This window comes from Pteropus medius, unplaced genomic scaffold, assembly GCF_902729225.1.
Source record: "Pteropus medius unplaced genomic scaffold, Ma_sr-lr_union100, whole genome shotgun sequence".
In the NCBI taxonomy this organism is placed as follows: domain Eukaryota; kingdom Metazoa; phylum Chordata; class Mammalia; order Chiroptera; family Pteropodidae; genus Pteropus; species Pteropus medius.
The window spans coordinates 9,518,451-9,544,872 of record NW_024349796.1 but is presented as its reverse complement, the minus strand read 5'-3'; the positions used below and the strand labels follow the sequence as shown (position 1 = coordinate 9,544,872).

The following is a 26,422-nucleotide window of genomic DNA, read 5'->3' as shown; positions in this document are numbered from 1 at the left end:
CCTGGCAGTCACAGGCAGGCCCTGCATCTGGTGAGAGCGGCGAGAGCAATTGAACAATTTTGCCCCTTTTCATTACGTATAAGATTCCCTGAGTATTTTCCTGATCTTTCAGCTTTTTTCACAAAGCCTTGGAAAGGGAAGATGGAAGCTGACAATGACAGTCTTTAAGAAGAGCATTTTTTTGTTAATGTGAGAAGGTAAGGAAGAAGAGATTTTGTTTTCCTAATAAGAACAGAGCAGAGCTTAGTGACTAAGACACCTTCTCACAAATCCACAAAGAACTGAAAGTTTACGCAATTCGAAAATACCCCAGGAAATGTTCATGCATATCTTCTAATTCCAAGTCACTTAACTTGCATTTAAACATGCTAGCCTGGCAAAATCATATTGGTAATTTCATTGGTACAAATGAAATAGATCTGAATGGAGAAGGATCTGGGGAAAAGAAAGAAAATTAAAATTGTTGCCTTTAGGAAAATAACACTTTTATAACATAAAAAAATTTTTTAATAACTTTATCTACCAAAAAAAGATATTTTTTAAAATAGTTTGAATTCCAGCAATTAGCTGAGCCAGGGAGCTGGCGTGGGTGTCATCTCCTTACTTAGGTACCGACTTAGGGCGTCTTGTGCACCCCGCCTCACAGAGTACACAGGGGCTGATCACAGCGCTTCCTTTCAATGTCCTTTGAAGATTAAACGTGAAAATATCTGTGAAATGATTGCCGTACGGTCGATGCACAGCAGAGGCAACTCCCCCTTCTTGATCTCTATTTGTATTTAATAGAATAATGTACATCTAGGTCACAGATATAAATATTTGCCTATCAGGTTATCTGTCTACTCAATTAGCATAAAACAGGACCCAGGGTACTTCCCCTCCCGCCACCACCTCTCTTCTCCCTCCCCTTTCCCTCTCCCTCCCTTCCTCTCTCTCCTCCCCTCGACTCCCTTCAGGAAACCCTAAGTCTCTTAACTCCTCCAGCTTACCCCCAGGATCTGACTTGTTCTTTTTCTCATCTTCCAGCCTCAGGCAGCTAGCCCCATCCCACACTGGAAGAGCGCTGAAGGTTTTAGGAATTTCAAATGTGGGGGAAGAAAAAAAACGTGATCTCTCCCCAGTCCAGTTCTGAAATGAAACAACTGCAAGGCAGACAGACACACACGCTGCCGTGACTGAAGCTGTCTACCGCTTAGCGCTAACTTTGCCGTGTTAACACGCTAAAAAGAGGCCCCATTTTCACTTCCCAAGCATGCTAGAGACTCCAGTTTGACCTCCCAGACGGACCAAGTGTGGCCAGAGGGAATGTGGTGTCTGCTCTGAGGAAGAGCTAATCCTGGCAGTCAGGAATTCTAGGGGAAAAATATGTAGATAAAGGTGTATGCATAAATATAGGGTATGTTTCATACAATCAATTAGTTGGTAAGGGAGACACATCCTGAACATGTATCGGATAAATGGATTTTCCTAAGGGGTTTGGATGGTTTTACTGCAGGAAGATGAACAAAGAAAAGCAAGTGCTATAATTATTGATCTGCGTGAAATTAGGCACAGACCACACCAGTTCAATCTTCATACGGCCCTCCCTCCCACTAAAAGTACAAATTACTGGCATTAGAATATCAGACAAATAGCAGGAAGGCCTCTCACAAAAGTGATTAAGAAAGCACGAACGAGTCGAAGAAAACGGCAGCGGAAAAGAATCATTGGCTGTGTAGTAATTTTCCTCTTTGAATCTAAGCACGTAACCAGTAAGGAATATATTATGGAAAACTTATGCTCCATGTGAAGATTTAATTTGTCCAACAATAACTCCGCTCCCCCCCAAAAATGGCAGTTATATCGTTTTACAAAATTATCTGAACAGTTTAAGGTAGGTCAGTATGTTTTTCTTTGTCATTAAAACAGCACTGGTCAGATCATCAATGACACGACCAGAAAATGCTGCTGTCAGCGAGATTACCACGTCCGGCCATTTGCCAAAGTGAGAATTTCCAGCTTTATATACCGACCAAAACTACTTCTATTTCCTTTTTTATTGCAATATAGTTTAATTTTTTTTATATCATTGTCAAATATAAAACTTCATACCCAAAGGGACTGAAAAACACGCTTTTGTAAATTCATAGAATCAAAGGTACAGATGAATTTCAACCCACCATTGAGGACCAAGAATAAGGAAAATTAAGTGGCATGCTCACCCGTCAACATGTTACTGGTGGAGTTAGAACTGAAATATGAGTTTTATAACTCCCAGGCCTTCCCAAAGGTTATCGGCAAGGGGCTTTGGGCTGGAAATGCTCTATTCCTGTCTTTGCTGATGACATTCCTGACGCCCTCAGGGTTCCTTGTTTTCTCCCACTGGGGAGAAATGCCTTTCCACATATCGTGACCCCATAAAGGCTCACTCATAAATCCTCTACCGCTTGGCTTCCCGTTGTCCAAGTCACAGGGCTGATCTCTTTGGAGCAGCCAAGTGTCAGTGCAAAGGCTTTATGGCCAGGGCTCACGGGCGACTGTCACCAGCCAGGCTGCTCTCCATTCTTTCCTGCATGGAGGAACACTGTGGACACTGCCAGGACCTGTGGCTCTATGGGGGTTTATCAGGGTTTTGAGCCCTCCAGAGCTGAGGCTAAAATGTCAGGGGTACTCTCTCCTCCTGTTATCCCTGCCACTGTGCCCCACCTATGTCTTCCAGAATCACAGATACAGCTAACTCAAATGGCAGCCCTGCCCGGGAGAGGCCCTGAGCTTTGATCTGCTTCACCGGTGCCTTGCCTTCTTAAAGGCGTTGGACCCCCAGTCCCAAATGCGCCTTCGCTTTGCAAGGCAGCATAAGGAGGCGCTCCCAAGCCTTGCAAAGGTTTGCAACCCCTTTCCATTCTTGGTGGTCGGGAAGGCTCACATCTTATCAAACACAGCTTCTGGGACAGTACGTGTTCCACCCCAGCAAATGATCCCCCGAACCTCGCAGAGGTGCCTGGCCTTGAATTTGCTGCAAGTTCGTTCACCCATCCATCCTCTCCCTCACGGTTCCAGCGAAGCCCGGGGGCCTGCAGCAGAGGCCGCAGCACTGTTTCCCGACGTGGGCAAGGAGAGCCGGGCCAGGCCTCGGCTACTGTCTCAGACACACTGCGGGCTGTGCAGGGGGCCCTGGAGGAAGCCCCACACTATGTCCCTCCCGCATGACAGCAAATTGCTAAAAGTCTTTAAGTGAAAGGAAAAATGGTACCAGATGGAAACTCAGATCTGCTCAAGAGCGAAGAGAACTGGAAATGGTACGCCTATTAGTAAATATCAGACTATTCTTTCCAGTTAAATATCTATATTTGCAAGGCAATCGTGCCCAAAAGAATGACGATTAACTGAAGTCGCAACATAGCAACCACTCTTTCTCCTCTTCTGCTTCCGCCCGTCTGCACGCACAAAGCCTAAGCACATGGGGCTCCCGATTATCTTGCCCTTTTGTAGTTTAGCTGTGTCCATATTGCGCAATCTCTCTCCATAGTTCTACCGGCATGTGCAACATCTTGGTGCTATCCACACAATTTCAACAAACCCTGTGGAAAAGTTTAGTGAGTTTCTGTCGCTCGCTCCTCTGGGCATAGGAATTCAAATACAGTCTCAGGAACTGGATGACGTCCACGTGCCTGTGACATTCCCGTTGTCCTCATTCATCCTTACAAATTAACATAAATATGGCGAATGCTAATGAATGTTAGGGGACCTCATGGTGGAAATGTGATCTGTATTGCCAGCATCTGTTTCCGGCTGAACTTGCCATAAAAGGCTCTCATGGACAACATTTTTAAGTCAATTTCCAGCCAAGGTGAATATAAAAATATACTCAAAATAAAAATTATAGAATCGGAAGGGTGTATGTATAAATACATACTAAATGTCCTTTAACTTCAATTCTGCAAATGTTTTTGAGCCTCTAGCTGTGATCCCTGATAACTTTTTCTTAAAATCAATAACTTGAAAAGACTGGAAATAAAATAAGCTTTCTTTTAGATTTGTTAACGTGCTTTTTATAATGTACAATTTTAGAGGAATTAAACTATCTACTACCGGTGATCTGTAATTCCAGATCGTCTTTTCCACTGACCTCTGGGACTTTGTAAGAATAAAGCACTTATATTTATAACCCTTGGTTCCTTTTTCCATAAAATGAGTTACGGACTTATTCAGCATCTTTTAGATTTTTGGGTTTCATGAAACAGTTCAAAAGTGGAAGGCAAACCAACTTAGAGCTGCCATTTCTTTTTTCATAAGGACTTAAAATGAGCTAACATGCAAACTGCCTCACTCGTTGAAATATTTCATTAAAAAGAACATTTTAACGATAAAAAGGCAAATTACATACCTTTTTTCTTTCTTATTTTGATCATGGACTGGTAAAATTTCACAAATGTCAAAAATCATTCCATGGACCTGTGATTAAACATTATCGAATTAAATGTTTTTTGCTATCCCTTTCAACTACGAAATTCTATGATCTATATCATCATTTTGATACTTTATGTTAAGCAAGCACAATTGGCATTATAGGGCAGTATGCCAATTAAATGTTAATTTTCTTAATTGGATGGGATCGAAATAAATGCACTTTTTTAAGAACAAGGGAGAACATCTTCTAGGGTTTGATGCAGCACTTTGCCATAACACATCGCCACACACATTAAAGAACTTTTCGAAAAGTCCCTGGAGGAAATGACAGTGTCATTTGGGTCTATTAAAGCGCCATTCTGATTGCACAGAGTAAAGGAGAAGTTGACTGTGGTAATACTAGTCTTTATCTTAGAGACCAAGAGTCATTTTGCAAATTTGTAGTATCATTTCCCTAAACAACTCAGGACTGAGTTGTACTTTAGTTCCTCAGTTCTACACTTTTCTGTCTCTACAGAGGCAGAAACACAGCTCTTGGAACCTTTTGTTTTGTCTTATTTTTTCATTTTAAGCATTACTGACAGAGTTGAGATAACTTTTTGTTCTACCATGAATAACCATGGAATAGCATTAACAAGTGGAGGATGTAATAAATTAGGCATCTCTTCATTTTAGAGAGAGAAGATGGAAACATCATTGATTTTCTTTTCTCAATTAAATATGTGTGAATCAAAAGAAAAAACTTTTTTCAGGCTAATGCATGGTTTGGCAAAAGAGGAAACAAGCAAAGGAGCCAAAATCAGGTAAAATTGTAATTATTAAAATCTGACTTCTACTATTAAAAACATCCTTGATGCATATTTGTCAGTCCTTGTTTTTAAAATATCTGGTTGAAAATATATTGATTGTGCTCTTAAAATGTTAAGTCTATTTATTAGGAACAAACAATTGTTAAACCTAAAGTGTGTTCATTTTTTAAAAAGTGCAACAATTTTAACCGCACAGAACTAGTAACAACAGTTATCGAAATAGAATCTTAAATACTTCGCAGTCACTGAGGAAAAACCAAATATATTTCACATCTCTTAATTCTTCCACAAACACAGTATTTTAATGGAATTCTTTAAGAAAACCATTGGGAGCACGTCGGGGTGGGAGGTGGGTGAAAAGGGGTGTTCAAGAGATTGCCAATTACAAATGGACGGTCAAAGGAGAGATGCTAAGTGTCACCCACATTTTCCTGCAGCTAACACCTTCTCATTGCAGAGCTAAGGAAAAAAGAAACCGGCTAAGTCTTCTCCTGCAGAAACCCGAGTTCCATGAGGAGACCCAGACCGGTAGATATGGGCACTTGGCCAAAGAAACAAGGTGAATAACTTTTAAATACTTAGGGGAGATTTTGCTGAGGAAGAAGAAATTAAGGATTTCATTTTATTGGAAATTACACTGCAATATAAGGAAGGTTAGAGATCTCATTTCAAAAAACTAGGAATATTCCATAAAATTTATAAAACTAGGAATATTCCATAAAATTTATAAAACTAGGAATATTCCATAAAATTTATAAAACTAGGAATATTCCATAAAATTTAACCACTTTAATGGCTTGAATTGGATAATCTTATAAAATTTAAAGCTGCTCTTTTAAAATTATAGACCTGTCATTTTTAAATGATATATTTTACTCCTTATTAAACTAATGAAATACTCATTAAGAGTCTTCACAATGTAAAATTGTCATATAGTGGTTTGAAAAAAAAAAAAATGCCCTAGGTATAATAGCAAGTAAAGCACAAAAACGAATGTTTTGTAATGTTTAGCTATTTCTTTAATTCAGACAGAAAATGGAATTGCCTTAAATAATTGTATCATACACATTCTTCCAAATTTGAGATATGATCCGAAAAAGACCTAAGGCAAATATATTCAATGCAATGAACTATCGCTATTGCTAAAATGTTATATTAAAAATGTTTTATATTTTCTATCCCTTTAAAACATCATTAGTCACACTTCCTATATCTGTTTAAAAAAATGCTGCATATTGTGGTAAGAGTTTCAAGGAAATTGCAGTTTAAAAAAAAGTTTGAAAGATATCGTCAGCTTAGTTTCATTCTATTTGCTGAATTGAGAAAGATAATTGGCCTGATTTTTTTTTCCTTTGTTTTAACCTAACACAAGACTAATTTTTCCTTAGAAAATAATCAAAGGCCAATTTGAAAAGAAAGTTGGCCAATTTTTGAAGTTTCCAATGTAAAAAGAACTTTCATTCTGTAATAATTAAGAGAGAAACTGTGAAATTTGGGAAAAGAGCAGTGTTATCGCATATGTTAGAGCAGATCCATAAACAGACTTTCTGCACGCTCCATTATAAAACGTTTATTTCTTAAACAGAGTCTCCCCTGAAGAAGCAGTGATATGGGGTGAATCATTTGACAAACTGCTTTCCCATAAAGGTTGGTGGCATTTTTCCCAAACATTTTATTCCTTGATGTAAAATTATACAAAGTATGCATGTAAATGGACAACAAAGGCTGTCTTAAAAATTTAGGCTGATTGGTAGTTTACAGCAATCTGAGTTTCTAATCAACAGAATAACGAAATAATAGAAAATGTAACTAATGGAAAACATTTTTTAAATAGTCTCATTTTATTAAGAATTACTTCTTGTGGTGGAAATATCATTTCTTTATGCCGTGGTTAATAGTTTTAAATTTTTAACATTTCTTGATTTGTAAATGAGACCTTTGGTTTTATTAAATCCAGATAATCCGTGTTATTTTTGTTGTTAAGTGAGCTAAAGGTTATTCTTTTGATAGACATTCAAAAAACCCTCAAGAAAATATGTCGTTGTTGTTGTTTTAATATTATAAATGTTTTACTCTTCAGATCAATCATCTATTTTTAAAGCAGAACTTAGTAGAGAAGTTGAGAATCAGGTGGGTATTTTAAGGTGGAGCTTTGTCGATGAGATAGAAGGTGGAGATAAATATGGAGGCTTGTCTGAGGGTCCTACACTATGATAAAGCATGTTAGAGGGCAGGCTTTAGGGTCAATTTACATGAGGCAGCAGATTCGTGAGCTTTTTTGGTCTTTATTCAGTCCATGATTTTTTTTCAGGTAGCGAAACTGAAAAGTTGAACCAAGTAAGCAATGGGGCTGGGCAAGCACAGCGTCTTTTGTTTTCCACTCTGAATCAGGTAGACTCTGTTTAAGAAGCAACCATTTATCATCACCAAACAGCCACACACTTCCTCAAGTCCAAAGCTGTCATTCGCATCCCAACATTTTCCTATTCCTTACCCCATTCATCGAAACCAAAAATCTTCCCAGTAATTCCCCGGGACATGCCAAGACGAACTAAGCCAGACTGACTGCTCTAAGTGCTGTTTACAGCGTCGCTTATCGGGGGGGCTCACATTCTGAGGTGTCCCCTGGAAGAAGGGATTCCTACTGTGTGGCAGCTGGGATGGAAGTGCCTGTAATTCAGCCTCAAATTCTGTCCTCCATCTAATGAAACACCAACATTTCTTGTCTGTCCTCATTTTCTGTATTTTTTATCCTCCTTAATTGTCTATGCCTCTATCAGGTTTTGGTGGCCAGTTCATGTTCACCTGAATTTACTGACATAAGTATGTTATTTCTGCAGATCATCCCTGAAAACTTTCCCTCCTCCATTGAAAATAGATTCTGCTTCTGAATTGTAATGTTGACTCAGAGAAGAAAAATATAGGTAGAGACATCAAGGCTTGAATGTAGGCAAGGATGTAATTAATCAATGGAAATGCAGGGTGCTAATAAGAAAACTTATGCGGAGGAAATATAACTTGTTACTCCTTTCTCCGTATTTCATCTTAGTATTCAATCACTCCCTATTTTCGAGAAGAATCATGTAAACGACTTTCCTCGACCACTCCCTCTTAATTCCCAATGTCTAATTATTTCTTAACTACTGTTAAAATTCTTGCTAAATATATGACAAATCTGTCCCATCCTCACTAATTCAGCCACCGCTGTTTTGGCTCATTTATTAGTTCTTAAGACTAATTAGAGCAACCTGTGTAAAACTTTCCTCCATTATTCATGCCTCCGAAATTTGCCTTTTTAAAACCTATTATTTCCAATGTTTTGGCTCATCCCAGCTCTTCAGCTTCTTTACCAGTCAGAGCAAGAGGAAAGGGGGAGTAGAATTCACATTTTTTACAACTTGACTTTATTATAAGGGAGCAGATGTGTTTACAGCTATGGATCCCCGAATCCAGCATATCACCTGGTAAATGTTAAGTGCTCAAATAATATAAGCAAATTTGTTACTAGGAAAGATTTAGTCCAGGTTCCTTTCAGATTTGAGTTGCGTGTCTTTTCTACAACATAATGGTTCAGTTTCCTGATCTAACTTTCAGCTTCTTCTACCGTAAATGGGAGACAACAAGGTCTTTAGCTCCAATGGACACAGATTCCTATCAGGAGTAAATGAAATGACAAATAAGAAACCAATAACCATTTGCACAAATGTAAAAAGTTACTGCTATTATGAAAAATAATTATCGATAATTTAAAATTTAACTTTTTTCTGTTTTCCAGTTCACTCCCAACTGGATAAACATCATTTACAGGGTTAGATTTTAATGGAAGGAAATATATAAGACGAATTTATTTCTTTAACAAATCAGTGCATAATAATGTCATCATACTCTCACGACCCATTGAGAAAGAATGATTTAGCAAGGGTAATTAGTCGTACAGAAAACTCTCCCCTGGCAGTCTATAATCCTGCTAGTTTTGGTCAAAACCAAACAGGAAAAAAAAAAAAGAAAGAATCTGCTGCTCTCTCTTTTCTCTACTGGTGGAAATATTAAAGAGCTATAAAATAGCATCAATTTGAATCAGGAGAGGGTGACACGAATAACGGAATATCAGCATTGACCCACTTGGATGTTATAATCAGTGCTCGAGATCAAAGTGCTAATTAAATTATATGGAATTCATAAAAAAAAATATGTGACTAGGATTCTTTTAATCAATCCTTAAAAAATCTAATTATTTTAATTGCAAAGCTTACCGTATTATTAAATTAAAAAGCTTAAAATAATCAGCTAGAAATATGTTGTGGTTGCAATGGTTAAATTCAGCTCATTTCTACTGAGTTGACTATATATAGGAAAAAAAATTATTTTGTGTGCATACACACACACACACATCCAAAAAAATTTTGCTTTATCTACCAAATTTCAAAGAGTTTCCCTTTGGTTAAATATGTTTCTCAAATTCTGTATGTCATGATGTCTACATAAAGGAAATGAAAATTGTATTACATTTAGTGAATGAGCAATGAAGTGATAAATCAAACAAAACAGAATAGAAATTTGAGTATTCAGTTTGATAAAAATGGCTAATATTAAAATCACTGGGGATTGATTATCAGCATCTTTAGGAATGGAGCTACAGAGAAGATGGTCCTTCCTCTAGATTTGAGGAGTTTAATCAAAATTCACTCGCTGGGCAAGGAGAAAAAGAGACCATCCAAGCAGAGAGTCAACACAGGCATGAGGCATCAACTAATGCAATGTATTCAGGGAACTAAAAAATAATAATAATTCTTTATTGAAAACTAATATTTGAAAAAGGGTAGCTTAGAGTGACAGATGAGACTAAAACAGAAAGGGCCTGGTTGTGCTGTATCCTACAGAAACCAAAGAATTCATGAAGTGGTTTGGTATTTCCACTGCTTTATTTAAATTTTATTATTGAAATGTAATTTCACTCTTTTAAAAATTAAAAAAAAAAACACACAGAAGGTAAAATCCAAGGAAATCTAAACAAAGTATGGACTTTAAATAATTAAAATCTGTCATTTTTAATAAGAGGAGAGAACTGGATAGAGGATATATAGAAACTGTACTATCTTCATAACTTTTCTAAAATCTAAATCTATTCTAAAGTAAAAAGTTTTTAAATGAGCTTGAACATGTTATTTAGTAAATTTTAACACAGTGAAATCCCTCAGTAATTTAATTGCTGTTCCTTATTTGTTTCTATGCAGATATTAGAATAATTTTTTCTGCCATTCCTATGTATTGGCAAATTTGCCTGAAATTGCAAAACGAATCATAAAAAGCTATAATTCAGTTACATGTATATTAATTAATAATTTCTAAATGCTGTTAAATTTTAAAAAGCATAAATAAAAACCAACACCAGAATGTAACTATCATTCATAATACCAATTTCAAATTCAGGCATTAGTGTTTTCACTGATTGCCTTTATGAAAGTAAATGTTATCCATATAAAGTTAGCAAATCAATTAATAGCAATAATGTACATGTATATTATACTCACACATATATATGCATTTATATACATATATGTATAAAGTTCTGTGTAAGATGTCTTAGAAAGTAAAATAATTTTGTGAATAATATATACTTCTGAAAACAACTGGCTAAGTACTTTAAAAATACTGTAAAATTTGTGATGTATTTTGTAGGTTTAAGAAAAATCATTAAAAGGGATTCTATCGATAGGTGCAAGTTTTTAACAGGCAGAAGGAAAGGTAATTCTTGAGCAGAGAAAAAGGTATGAAAGGGCTAGAAAAATAAGAGATTTTGATTCAGCCTTAAAAAGCAAGCAGTTCACTTTCCCTGAGGCAGAGTAGTAGGCAAACACACTGGAAAACCAAGTTGGGCGCAAACTTTGGAAGATTTTTTTCAGAAAGCTAACTCTGATGGCGAGAGAGAGAATTCTCTGAATGCAATGTCATCTACCTATAAGGCTGTTACAAATAAAAAAATGAACCTCAAGGTAAGGGCTGTTTTGGAAAGAAACCGATGCTCACGGTGGCTGACGGAATGCGCACTTATCTTGTAAAGTGAGATGATGATGAAATAGAAGATGAAGCAAAATGATGAGACAAAGATACCCAGGTTTGATTCCACATTAAAAGGAAGATAGTGGCTTCGACAGATGAGAAATAAATAGAGCCGGGAGAGCGAGATCTGCGAGAAGATACCAGGTTAGCATCTGAACTTATTTAGTTGCTGGGAAGTTTATCAGAAGTTTTTCAACGTGCTAGAGGCACACACCTAGAAGGTGGGAGAGTATCTGAGTATAGACAGAACTACTCTAACTGCCTCACACAGCAGATAACCGAAGAGGTGAAGATGAGTGATATTTCCTGTGAAGGGCGTCTCTATCAGTAAGAACATTTTCTGAATGCTACATAACTTCGTTTTCCCATGCACCCTTTCTTGTAGTCTTGGTAACTATAATATTTTTAACCATTTTTATTAACGACTGTTTGCTTGGACTTTTTGCATCCTGAATTGTGGTTCCACTAAGCTTAATGCTGAGAATAATCCAAAATAAGTAAGACAAAAATAGAATATATAAGTCATTGTACCTCCTTGATTTAAAAATATGAACTGATTATACTGTGCAAAATGCTTATTATTGACTTTGAGTAAAGGCTAAAAGGAACTAAATACTTTTCTTTGGAGGAAGGAAATGAGTACTTCCCCTCACACTTTTTACCTAGTGCCTTTTCAAGTTGGTCTTCCCAATTTTCAGTTGCAATTTTCTACAAGATAAGGGATTACAGATTTCTGTAAAGTCAAATTACTTAATCAAGCTGACCCATAACAAACACCCAATTTCTTACACTATCTAAAGGGTAAAAATAAGTAAAATTCAGCTTAAATTATAAATGGAGAGCACAGATAAATCATTATTGCAAAATTAACCATAACGTTCTGTGGCAAGTCAAGAGCCATGAAGCCAAATATTAAAGGAGAAACAATGCAAGCTAGAATTTAGGATATGAGACTGTGCGTGGGTTTCCAACTTCAGAGTTACAGGACTTTTGTTTCATTTGGTTTCTTGGCATCAGAAAAATACTCCAACAGATGCCAGAGTTTCAATTTAGAAACATGCAATTGCAAGCATTTCATATTTGTATGACACATTGAGCCAACTTCTTCCAGTGTGAATTCTAATCTCAGGTTCTAGCGAGCAGCTCTGGCAGCTGCATTCACCACCGCTGCCTTCTAAAAGACAGTTTAGTAAGTGACTGCCATGTGTGAGAAATGGTTCCTCTGTGACATGACTTAGTGCAGCTGCCCAGCGTTAAGAGAAACGGGAAGTAACTCATGTGCTGGGATAACCTTGCACAGCACTGCATGCTACTTTTTTAAAAGTAATTCACTTCAACTTTGAAACAAGTGAACCACTTTCTCATTCATCATTAATTCCCTTCTTGAATCAGTATTTCTACTTTCCTATCGTATTCATATTATGCCAACAAAATCTACTCTGATTAACTCATCAGGAGTACTTTTAGCAGACAGAACTTTTCCTGATACTAGTGTCGTGATTTTGTTTTGAATGTCTGTACCAAGTTCACGACAAACCATGCTGACAAAGGGCTATTATTGCATGATATTCCAGAGAATGACGGCCAGCACACAGCCTGTACCCATGCTTTGGGAACTAGCGAAGAATTATATTTTAAGGAACATTCGTGTTATTTTCTGGAAGATTTCTATTTGGATTCCATGCGAGCTGAACTTCCTCCTCTGCCCCACAGAGTAGCAGCCGCTCCTGAGTCGCTGCATGCCTGCCTCTCGTCCCTCTTTACACTGCTTTCCTTAATAGCAGGGACTTTGCTATTTTATGGCAGTGTAGTGGTAAAGTTTTTATGATTTTCTACACAGCAAACTTGGGTTCAAACCCCAGGGCTATCTTTTCCCAACTGTAAGATTTAAGACAGTTTAACTCGTCGAACCTCAATTTTTTTCAGCTGTACAAATGGGTGTAACAGAACTCACTCCACAGGGCTGCTGTGAAAATTAAATGAAACCTCACTGATTAAGGCATAAAGTGATGCGCCAAGACCTCGCAACACTCAGCACTCACTACCGTAATGAGTACCGCATTTTTACTTTATGATGCAGTCTTCGGGTTCGCACTAGGCATTTCATAAAATTTGTAAAGATAGATGAAGTAAGTTATTTTTAACAAGTAAGAAAAATTTTCAGTTGTCTGGCATAGGGGACAATCCCTTTTAAGTGTTGGTATATAACATTTTATTATAATTAAATATTGATCTATTAATTAAAAATTGATCTAGTAATCAGAAAAGTAATAGCCATATCCTCCTAAAATTGTAACAATTAGTAATTAACTCATTTTAGGGATAATTTGGTATTTATACATGTGTCGATACATGATATATGGAGAGGATAAATTGAAATAAAGTTTTCCCTTCACTGGGGTCAAAGTAACTTTGTTCATAAACCCAATAAAATATAACTTTATTTTCCTCTTTTCAAAGCAGTTGGAACAGACTGGAACAGACTGTTCTCCCATTGTTAAGATAGCAGGCATTGTATTTTGCTAACGTGGCTTCAATTTCCCTTTAGATAGTAACAGAGGAACAAGCAAGAGCTAAAGTGTCTCTGACTTTAGATGGAGAAGAGGCAGGACCTGCATCATAAACAGAGTGATAACACTCGACAGTATACTGTCTGATATCAGCAGATATCATTGCCACGTAACTCCTTTTATATATATATATAAATTAGGGTCACCCAAAAATGTTCTCACAATCATTTTGTTGTTTTGCTTCCAATTGTTCCTTAATTTCTAGCCACGGAATCCTTTTCAGAAATCTCCTTTATAGCAGCTACCAAGCAAATAAGAAATTTCAGAGTTCTATTAAAAAATATAAAGAAGCTATCAGTTCTGAAGATAGTTATTAGAGATAAATTGAGAGAATACATACATATAAATATATACATATACATATAAATATATACATATAAATATATGTATTCTCTCGATTTAGCTCTAATAACTATCATATGTATATATGTATGATAGAATTGAAGCCAGTAAGAGTGGATGCTATTACAGGGAGGAAAAAGAAAAACATTTTAGAAATTGAAAAGAGGAAGGAAGTACAGGTGTCAAGCAGTGGTTTTTAATTACACTGAAAATTCGTCAAGAGGAAAGTTCTCAGCGATTTTTTTTAAGTCCTGGCCTGAGGACTTAAAAATGCCTGAAGTTTGGGTCAAGCCAATTGGTCTACAGATTGCTGTTTCTGTTGCGGGTTTGCTTTTACGAGCCTAAACATTGTGCATATTTCGAATTCTACTTCAGTTTCGAATTAGGGGTTGAAAGGTTTGTTTTGCCTTAGTCTTGTGTTTCCTTCCAAAATCATTCTAGAAGACGAAGAGGAAAAGGGGGCGGGGGGAGACCAAAAATAAAATCAGAGATTATGCAACAAAGCCACCTTTCCGGTCACATAAATAGAAAAGGAAGACATTTTCAAGCTCTTGCCAATCTGTAGCCAAATTAAGGAGAAAATGTAATCTCGAATCATTATAGTGACTCGATCATTATCATAGTGACTCCGTCTGCTTTGTAAAGTTCAGGTCCGGAGGTCCAGAGGGTGAAAAGAATTGTGGGAAAGAAAAGTCAAACAGGAAGACACTATAAACCAACAATCCCACGAGCGCTGGCAGCCCTGGTACAACCAGCAGGCCGGACTCCCCGCTATTCATGTGGGCAGCTATTTTGGTTTAAATCTATTAGAAACGGAGATAGATCATTAACATTGAAGTATGTACATTCTTAGGTATTTGGGGAAAATCCTCCAAAGAATCATTGCCCGTTCGTATTTCCCTGCTACATTCTGAGAAAAACCACACGACTCAGCATGGCAAACAAATCTTGAAAATCCAACAATGAGCTAGATAAATTTAAAAAATGAGTGGTTAAATATCACTCACATTGATCATACTTCCTTTTTCTCAGAGATTAGAATTTGTTGACTCATTCAGGAACCGCTCAGCACTAAGGCCTCCTTAAGACGGTCGTGTTTGACCAGGAATTATCTCACTAGCACCGAGTGGCAGCAGACAAGTTCTGGGTAGCATACTGCTGTCACGATGCCTTCTCAAATTCCTGTTGAGCCTACCTTTGCATTCTTCTTAGTTTCTCCACATTTAACCATTACTATCAGGGACTCAGGGTCAATGTACCGAGGAAAAGAAATGGCAGAATCGCCCCTTACCCCACTGGAAACACCAGCGGAAGGAGCAGTAGGCAGAAGAGGCCCCGTGACTTTTGTCATGGTGGTGGCTGGAGTCACTTCATACTCTAATACTTAGGGAATGTCTGCAGATTGCCACATCATTTCTGACTAGTGCTTTCTTAAACATTAAGTTCCTGGGTCTCTAATTTATTCAAAAGATTGCTCAAAACATAATATAAGCAATGCTTCGTGATGAACAGGACAAGGAGAACAAATGGTGATATGTAAAGCATAATTCGAGGATTGTATTAGTTTGCTGTTGCTGCTGTAACAATTTATGACAACTTTAGGGACACAGCACAACACGAATTGATTATCTTACTGTCCTGTAGGCCAGAAGTGCGCTATAGGTCTCATGGGGAAAATGAAGGTGTCAGCAGGCTGTTGCCCTTCCCACAAGGTCTAAGAGAAAACCTTTGCATATTTATTTGAGTTTTTGGCAAAATTCAGTTCTTTGAAGCTTCGGACCAACATCTCCATTCTCTTGCTGGTTCTAAGCTGAGGGCCATTCCCACCTGCTAGAACCCACACATCCCTCGGTTCATGGCCATCTTCTGCCCGCTACAAGGTCAGCAACACTCCTTCTTCTGTTGCATCTCTGTGACCCACTTCTGCCTTCCTCCTCCCCTTTTAAGGATGTGCGTGATTAGACTGGATCCACCTGGATAACCCAGGACTCTCTCCTTCTCAAGGTCATTAACCACAATCGCATCAGCCAAGGCTCCTTTTTTTCCTTCCTGTAAGGTGACATGTTCACAAGTTCTGGGGATTAGGGCATGGGCATCTTTGGAGGGCTGTTACTCTGCCTCACACACAAAGTCCTGCCTTCCTGAGAAAGATACATGTCTACAACTTTTTTGTGGGTTTGAAAAGTGAGACCTGGAGCAACTGCACGTGACCAAAATCCAGGTCCCTCATCTATGGACATGGATTGAGGACACATACCAGGCATCGCTGTGAACAGTAAATGTGGTGAGGGGTATAAACAGCACTCAGGCCTCAAAACCTCTACACGTGTTAATGCAAAATCCCTTAAATATTATCATAATCGTACCAACAGAGATTTATTCTTCTTGCTTCCTTCTGTATCAAACATTTTATATTAGAAATAACCACTGACCACGAGAAATAGTTCTAAAGGGTAATGAATATAAGAAATGAATATAAGTGAAAACGAGTTGAGCAGACAAACCCTGGAAACAGAGCTTGTAAACAGAGAATTCCAGCAGCCTGAGAACCAGAGCATGGTCTAGAAGCGCTGGGTGTGGGGTGGGGCGGGGTGGGGGATTTTCAGGTGGAATGGCTTCTTAGCTCTATAGAATAACCCCCCTCACACACACACACACCTAGGTAGAGGCATGGCTGAAAGAGACCCAGAATAAGGACCAAAGTAGAGGTCCCTTTTCTTCAGAGGTGAGTATGATACCTGCCTTGTTTCAACAGAAGTGACACTTCCTCTCACAGCTGTGAAGATTACAGCTAATTTCTATGAAGTCCCCCATATACTGTGCAAGATGTGTGCTGCCATACAGCACTCTGGAGAAGACATAGCCATTCCGTTAATAATTCCAGTTATACTTTAATATCAAGTAGTACATTTTCTCAGCATTAATATTTTATAGTTAAAATATATTGTTTCTTTTCTTGGTAGCTGGATTGGAGACTTTTACCAGATTTCTTAAAACTGAATTCAGTGAGGAAAACATTGAATTTTGGATAGCCTGCGAAGACTTCAAGAAAAGCAAAAACCCTCAACAAATTATCCAGAAAGCAAAAGCAATATATGAAAAATTTATCCAGAGTGATGCGCCACAAGAGGTAAAGATAATTGTAAAATTTTACAACCGTCTGAAAAACATTTGAAAGATGGGTAGCCCCATACATCTCTCCAGAAAGTTAAGGATTTTGGTGAAGCAGAATGAGTGTTTACAGATTTGTACAGACAAACAGAATGCACCGTGAGGCATTGCCATGGGAAGGAAGGTATAACAGAAGTCACTCCTCATGGTTAGTTTTATTCTAGACTGAGAGCGAATACAATTATCACCTTAACATAAGCAACCTCTTATAGAGATGGAAGATTTCAGTAAGTGATAAAAGCAAAAGAAATCAACAAGTTTATACCATGTACCATTTTCATATTAGCTCATCAACATATAGAAAGTTTTATTTGCCTTGAAATGATTATTTCTCCACCTTAAAATAGACTAAAAAATTTTTTTCTTACTAGAGAGATGAGGGAAACGTAATTTGGCAATGGTTCAAATGAAAACACAATTGTGATTTTCTTTGACTGCAAGCTCAGTGTGAGATAATTGTGTGATACAATTGCTAAAATGGCTATAAAACCAGCCAATATTACCTGACTATCCTCAAATATGAATAAACAGAGTTTCTATGTTTCTATTCTGTGTTCGATAGATAGTGTTTCTTCACGGAAATGCTGGAACTGGTCGTCGATCACTGCTAAGAGTTCTGTTTGACTGCAAATTCATACTGTCCGTGAGACGACATTGTCTATATGGATATCGTTCCCCATGAAAGGGTTATTGCTTTCCTCATTTCCATATGTTTCAATTTGCTCTCCATTTCCATGTATTATTCTGTTTTCCTCAAGGCCAACCCAATGCACAGACAAAAAACAAGACAGCTAATTGTACGGTGTCTTGTAGGCAAGGCGCTACCTGGGAGCTCACCTCCATCAGAACCAGATGTATCAGCAGTGCTTTGATAAAAAGTATTAAAGGATTTTATATCTTTAAAAGAAATACCTTTTCTGCATACATTTGGTTCTAGGGGAGCATCTTAATATACAATAAAAAAAAAAAAGCACTGCAATAAAACAAAAGTCCCACATTGAAATCTCAAATATGCCCCAAACTCACTGTTCGCTGTCACTAAAAATTACCTAATTTCTATGAAGTTTAGTTTCCACTTTGAAAATGAGTCAAACCTAATGATCCCTATGATAGTTACCACTGCAATATTCCACTGTTCTAAAGTAGCCAAGAGTGGGAAGGACCAGGACACAGGCAGAGAAGAGCCACATAGAACTCTAGCCCGGAAGCAGAGCGTGGACGCGTAGACACAGGACATTAACAGCACCCATGCGCCCAGGTGCACTGTGCCATATGCTGCCTGCAACCCTGGACTGCCTGTTTCTCAGAGATGTTTACTTGTGTAGGTTGACCATAATTACACCTTTTTATTTTTTAATTATTATCCAGGTTAACCTCGATTTTCACACCAAGGAACTCATTGCTAAGAGCATGACCCAACCCACCCTCCAAAGTTTTGACGCCGCACAGAGCAGAGTGTATCAGCTTATGGAACAAGACAGTTACACACGTTTTCTGAAATCTGACATCTATTTAGGCTTGATAGAAGGAAGACCTCAGAGACCAACAAATCTGAGAAGACGATCACGTTCGTTTACCTATAATGAATTCCAGGATGTAAAGTCGGATGTTGCCATTTGGTTATAAAGAAAATGAATTTTGCTCATTTTGGTGGCAAGATTGTACATCTGCTTCTAAGACAGTAGCATATTATGTTAACAAATGGGTACATCTTTTAAAATAAAATCTATCATGGGAAAGGATTTTTAAGAATGTAAATCAAAACTTTTATTCTAACAAAGTATCTGCCAATATGTTCTCTGAAGCATTCCATTTGACTTCATTGCATTTGTAATCAGAAAAATGTATTAAGTAAAGGGCAGTAAAGAAGTAATAACAATGTTTTATAACAATGTAAAGTTAAAGTTAAGCTTTTGCAAAATTGGCAACAGTTTAACCAAATATCTAGTTTGGACTTTTTTTCCAGATGCAAACAAGGTAATGCTCAGATATCTTTTCAACATTTTCCTAATGATTGAGACTATCTCAGCCGCAGAGAGTGTGTAAGAGGATGATTATCCATTCTTGGGTTACTAACTCTAGCTCAAGAGGAGCGATGCATCACCTCTAGTTCTAAACCAGCAACAGGCATTTTAGGGAGGACACACCCATCTCTCCAGAATGTCCAGATTAAACATAACCTAGGTTGGTAACCGGAAATGGGGTCCACATTCCTGCTCACTCCTGAAGGAGCATGGACTTACTTCCATGGAGCACACTTCTGCTGGTCTCAGAAACGTGACCAGGTGATGCTCTAGGTTGAGACTGAATGGACCATCTCCTCACCTGTGAAGAGAACGTGCCACTAAAATAGTGGGGATCCTAATGACATTTGAATGATGACTAGACAAGGTTTATCTCAGGAGCCTTCAATTTTGGACTTCTTAGAATTGGGGTAAAAATTAGAAATAAGAGGAAGTGAAGGACTAATGCATCCAAGGCCCTAGACACTGTCATCTGTCACATTGGCTCATATTCAGAAATCATTCTCCCATTGATCATTTTCTTATTTCAAATCTCATTGAACCATTAAATGCATATTATTCAAATAAGATTATGCTAATAAGTATATATATATATCTACTTTAGGGAAATATTTAATTTTATGTGTATTTGCGTGGTCTGTAAATGTCTGTATTTAAAGATGCCATTCGTTTGGCTTTGGCAAATGACATTTTAGTTGAAATGTAAAATATAAAAACGATAGATCGCCTATACTAATAAACATTTTAACTTTCTCCATTCCTGCAGTTCATATTTATTTAACCATTAAATGCTCTCAGTGATTACCGATTACCCTTTCTGTTATCGAATTTGACGTAGACACATTTTTCTTCTTTTTTTGAAAGATATTGGAATAGAAAGTATTACTTGAGGCATTTAATCACCGATCTTAAAGCTAAATCAATTTCTTATATTGTTATCAATAAGAAAACAAGGTATCCTGCATTTCAAATATCAACTAAGACAGTGATTTTTAGTTTTTCTTTGACTGATTAATATTTTCTTTTTCAGTGGCAGCCTCTTTTGAGAGAGTCTGACTGCCTTATACGCAGACAGGATAATATAAGCTTTTCTAACCTCATCAGAAAAATCACGGGCTGATTTTTAGAGCATTATTTTAGGACAACTAAGTATGATCTAGCTTTTGCATTTGTAATACTTTTTAGAAGCGTCTGATTTTGTTTAACTTATGACATATTCAATAAGATCCTTCAAAAACATACCAGGATTTCTTGAATGAAGTCCATGTCTGACTTCAAGGAGTTTGACTCTGTATAGGAGAGAATGCGGCCAAGTATGGGAAACACAATGAACAATTGAGAAGTGAAAGAATCCAAATAAAAATGTGCAGACAGTGCTGAACAGCGGCTGAAAGACTAAGAAATACATAATGAAAGTCGTGACTTCAAGACCTCAAGGTCTGGGCACCCGAAACAGGTGCCTGATTCCAAAATTTATTTAACTTCTACACATCCTTATCCTACCCATTTTTTTTTTTAAGATAAGGACTCGAGATTGCTAAAATTTAATCTTCTTCATGTTCTCTACATGTATTGATTCTAAGGAGATCACCTGACATTCTTCAAAGTACCTCTTGATTGATGCCTCGGCAAGGAAAAGAGACGCTGATTAATAAAGGAATATTTGTCTGATTATGATTAATGAAGTATGATTAATGAAGGAACATTTTAGACTAAAAATTCATATGGGATATTGGTCTCAGAATAAGGAACAATTTTGTAAGAAAACTTACAAATACATGGAAGAAAAGAAATGACAGGAAATAGTTTATAGTTTTTCAGCCGGTCGTATGCATAAAAATAGAAAGTTTTCAAAGATAGAGTTGGACTGAATTAGACAATTGAAGGTATCTTGAAGCCCACAGACAAAAGGTAATACCGAGACTGCCATATTGTGTACATAAAAGTTCAACATACATGACTGTGGAATCGTATGGAAGGAAGAGGAAGCATTATGAGCAAAGCAGTATAGTATTTCATTAAAGGCTTTCAAATGTGGCATATTTTTATTTGAATCCTGGCTCTGTCACTTATCAAGAGCAGTATGTTAGGAAAGCTATTTAAATATTGTGAACTTCAATTTTTCATTTGTAATACTGGAATAAAACATTTAAGGTATTCTTAAAATGACTGAACTTAAAAGTATTTGCAAAGTGCCAAGTGTAGATTAATTAACTTTACTGCATAGGCAAGATTATGAAAATTATTCCCTTTTTTTAAGAATATATAAAATTTCCTAAGAATGTCTAAGTTACAAATAAAACAAATGTCATTTGAGAATAATGAGATTTTCTTGAATAAATATGGGTACAGCTATTGCTCTCACCAAATCTTTTATAATTTTGTGCTTCAGAGAAAAGTAAATAATGACATTTTAGCTAAATGAAAATTATTAGAACATTATAATCTTGAAAATTCTTCTAAAGGAAAGCTGTAAAAATTTAAGAAATGTATTCAGACTCTATTCACAGAACATCCCTTCATATAGAGGCTTTAAAATTTTTTGAAAGAAAAATGAAAAGTAGATGTCAACAGTCATTGAGAAATGAATATCGGCCAAAATATCAGACAAATGAGACCTGAAAGTATGAAGTAAATTCATTGAAAGATCAAGATTTAATCCACAAAATTGTATTTATCTATGTTATTCTTAAGCCCATCTATTGTAAAATATAATAAATATTCTCTAAAACAGTCACAAAATCATCAAGAAAACAGTAGCCTTGCAAATGAGTCCTTTAATATCTTTTCTGCTAGCCAATTTAGGGCATATTTTCTTCTTTTCTATTTTTTTTCCAAGTGTCTATTTTGCCAAGAATTTTAGGTAAAAAATGTTTCAGAGTATTATGATACACATATATAGATGTGTCAATAGTTGGATCTTTAAGAGATAAATAATAATTATAACTATTCTTCAGTCTACTGAGTACATGCATTTTCTCTGCCATGCAATATCACTTTCTCCCTCATTAAAGAAAATCCTTGGGTAAATATTTGAGGTGACAAATAAAACAATATTTATACTTTGCAGAGGATTTTCATTAGAAAATTAGAATTATAAATAGATAATTGGAGAGAAATCAATAAAATACTACATGTTGTGCTTTTAAAAATCATGTGAAGAGAAGCATTTTCAATCCCTGAATACTGTAAATATTATTGATTGTGTTTATTCTAGCAACCATCAGTATCTGCCTAAGAAAGGAAAAGGCATTATTTAATCTTTATTATTTTATTTTTCATACAGACTCTCTGATGTCTTTAGAAAAAGAATAGATAGGGGGCCTCCATTTCTGCCTGAGTCAGAAAATAGATCTCTAAAGATAGAATTATCTCCCACAGAACAATAATTTATTAGGGCCTACTAAGTATTAGGATTCTCTTCTAATCAAACACAATATCAGGTGAGTGTATCAAATGCACCAACCTGTCAAAAAAGTCATCTTGTTTGTATTATCGGAAATCAAATCCTAATCAGAATTCAACATGAAACTCGATTCCTTCCTTTAATTTTTTTGCTGATATTATAAATATGTGTAGTGAACACACATATACATATGTAATTGTTGAAAGAAATGCAAACTATATTTTAAAGACAACCATATTTAATTTAATTATGTATATAAAATGCTGAAGACACTACTATTTAATTGAATGGTAATGTTTTGAGCAATGCAAATTCGGAGAATTTTATTTTGTGGAAGAAATGAAGTAAATTATTTAACTTCATTGAAAAATAATTCTACTATAAAATTATTGTAAATTATTGGTACAGTATCTGAATTTATGAATCATAATTCGTAACAGCATAAAAATTTTAGTCATATATGTACACATACATACGTATGCAATTCTAGACTTCTAGATTTTTGGAAGTACCAAGATATTTAAAAATGTTTTATAATAAAATTTCATACTTAATTCAATAAATACTCAATATTGCAATACTAAGTTTAGATAGTTCTGTCTTTAGTTTTTATACTGAGGATATGTGCCATATATTAAATGAGTTAATCTCTTAAATTCATTTTTAAACAGCAGCTTCCTTAATTTTCAGAGACTTAGTTGATTAATTTTTATAAGCCTTAATTGGAGCTGCTGATTTATTCTTTTGTTTCATAAAAGTCTCATTGCTTCTCTTTAATACTTTATATATGCCAAATCTATTTGCTTCCAAGATTCTAATATATGTATAAAATATGCTGGAATGACTAATACTGGTTAAAACTAATATTATAAAACATGAAAATTTAAATCATAAGTCTCCATCACAGAGGTTAATTTTTCTCTCCCATGTTATAAGGCTGAGTCTTTGATAGAGATATGAAATGGGTTATTTTGCTCAAGTTTCTTCAAAGCCTAAGTGATGATTCAGACCAGATTTGACTTCAATGTGATAATAAAAAAAAAGGGTTCAGATATCAAATGTAACACCACAATGATAAATTTACAAGTTTTTGATGAATATATCCTTTTTAATTATGCTACATAAAATAAAAGAGAATTAAAAGTCATACCAAAACAATCAGCCAGAGGAAACATAGAGTTTGACAGAAATGGCAGGGGTTGGGGCTAAGGTGGCATGTAGGGCAGTGGCTTCTGGGGACCAGGGAATTAATCCCTGTGAAAAGTTCCTAAAGTAAGAAAGAATTTTGAACATATATTAATATGTTGTATGTAACCAAGTCACAGGGCATGGAATCTCTTTATAGTTTTGTTTTACAACCCTTGAAGTCAACCAGCTTGACAATTGTACAACTTCATACGTTATTACTCTTTCTTCCACTTCTTTTTTTTTTTAATTTATTTATTTAAACTTCTTTTAAAATTAAAATTCCTGAAAAATCAATTGAGGCTCGTGTGATTTTACAGACTTGGTTATTTTATTTCTCAGACTTCATCATCCTAAACTAAGGAATAATTTACTGAGATGATTCTAAAATCTATAAACTTTCTCTTTATAAGTATGTTCCCTTTAAACCTGGCTTATACCAAAAAATTAATCCTGGGTGCGAAAGTAAACACCAATCTTCTATTTTTGATTCCATGCATGGCATTACATTCAAAAACACTTTAATATGAAAATTGAATCAGGATGTTTAGATAAAGGAAATAAAGTCCATGTAATATGATTTCGAAGTTTTAAAAATAAGACACTATGTGAATTTAAAATAAATGGTGCATGGAAAATCCGTATTTTTCTCCTTCGTTAGTATATAAGACATCAGTGCCACTAGGCTTCATAAAGTTGCAGAGAATTTTAGGAGACACAACCTGCAGTTATGTTTTTCTCAGAAATCACCAGAGATTTAAAAAACTACCCCCGAAATCTTTAAAATAAAACAGAAATAGTCTATTATTTGTAACCGCACACAAAGAATTATCTTTTCGTTTCTAGGTATTTAAGATTTTTTTTTCTTTATATGTGAATATGTTATTGGAAGTAAAAATTAGAAATTTTCAGATATTTACAGAATCAAATGTCTTTGTCTCAAACAGTTTCAAGCAGCCTGAAGAAAATGTCAAGTACGCCAGTGGTATGAAAAGCACCCGCAAATCCTGAAAGTATTAAGAGCTAATTGTTGCAGGCCCTTTTTTTGCTCCTGTAGGCTGACATTTTAAACAGTGTTATTTCATTTTCATCCTGAGCAAAATATTTTAACATTTTAATTTTTTATCAATTGCCTAGATTTCTATTTCATTCTGTGATAGGCTTAATGACTTGGAATGCTAAAGGCTTCTCAAACCTCAACGATGTAAAAGAGAGGTTTTCTGAAAAAGATTTTCCTAAGCAGATTCATTTTACAATTTAATTTCTTTCAATAAGGTAAAGGTCAGTGTGAGGCTATAAGAAAGTTAATTTGTATGAGGTATGCACATGGAATAAGAAAATAATATAATATGAAATATTCATAATTCAAGCTTTTAAACCAACCTCAGGGCTAAAAAAGCAATTATTACAGGAAATGGCTCAACAATTACAACAAACTTATTTTGATAATGTCCACTAATATACTCTCATTCTGACAGACATGAAGGAACAATCTTATAGGATAACAAATTCTAAGAATTAGTAATCCCTTGTATCACCTCCTTTGTATGCTCACTGGCTTTAGAAAATGTTTGTCAATGCTACATTTGTCAACCACTAACACAGTTCTCTCTGCAGTTCTACTAATCAAGTACTATAAATCATGTCGGTTTTATATTTATGTTGATTATCTCTTCATATCTCATCAAACTTATACCACTATTTTTTTAACCATGGCAACCAACACACATTTCTTTATTTGGCTATGTCCCATGTTTATTTATTTTAACAGAATCAAAATTGCATTGTTACTCACAATAGTGTGGCAGACATCTGTTGTTCTGTTTATCTTAAAATTAAATTATTTTAATAAGAGCGTCATAGAATTATAGTCTCAATCACTCAACTGATTCCTACACTGTTCCCTTCAAATAAGAAGAGCTAACAATTTTCTACATTTCTTGATAAAGAACTCTGTGAAAAATGAAACAGATCTCTTCTCTAAACACACCACTGATCTCAGCCTGGTGAGACCCTGAGCAGAGAACTGGGAGGAGTCCGACCCAGATTCTCGACCAGAGCTAAATTCATGGAAGATCGTCATGCAGCAATGGAAGCGCTAATACATTTTTTTTAACCTCCAAACCCTTTATGTGCACACTTTTTACGGCATTTATATAGTCATCATCTGATATTATTTCAAGTTATTTATTTCACAACCATTATATGTCATAAATGTATAAGAAGTGCTGGGAATACTTGAATTGATGATAAATTAAACATGATCAACCACTCCTTTTTAAAACACGATACCCCAGTTTGATCAAATACATCAGATAATTACAGACCAGCGCAAAGTTCAATGGGAGCATTGATCTAACTGCACACTTTGAGGCAGACAAAGTGGCAATAGATTTTGGAAGGCTATTTATTCAATAGTTGGTCATTTATTCCCACAGAGAAAATTCTTTTTGCAATGATGTTTTT

The 26,422-nt window shown here is 35.9% G+C and overlaps 1 protein-coding gene across 1 annotated transcript; it reads left to right on the top strand.

Moving 5' to 3' along the window:
* Window positions 1-4,830: 4,830 nt before the first annotated feature.
* On the top strand, window positions 4,831-23,103 carry RGS18 (regulator of G protein signaling 18). Its single transcript, XM_039883349.1, has 5 exons — window positions 4,831-5,192; window positions 5,656-5,757; window positions 6,784-6,845; window positions 17,134-17,300; window positions 18,710-23,103. Exons 1-5 carry the CDS (start codon window positions 5,074-5,076, stop codon window positions 18,965-18,967), a joined length of 708 nt encoding a protein of 235 aa, XP_039739283.1. The 5' UTR covers window positions 4,831-5,073; the 3' UTR covers window positions 18,968-23,103.
* The last annotated feature ends 3,319 nt before the right edge of the window (window positions 23,104-26,422 follow it).

Excerpts from the sequence above, each read along its gene's own strand:
- RGS18 (XM_039883349.1), top strand. The coding sequence starts at position 5,074 with ATGGAAACATCATTGATTTTCTTTTCTCAATTAAATATGTGTGAATCA. Across the intron at positions 5,193-5,655 it reads AGCAAAGGAGCCAAAATCAG|AGCTAAGGAAAAAAGAAACC; the intron begins GTAAAATTGTAA and ends TTCTCATTGCAG. Across the intron at positions 5,758-6,783 it reads CACTTGGCCAAAGAAACAAG|AGTCTCCCCTGAAGAAGCAG; the intron begins GTGAATAACTTT and ends TTTCTTAAACAG.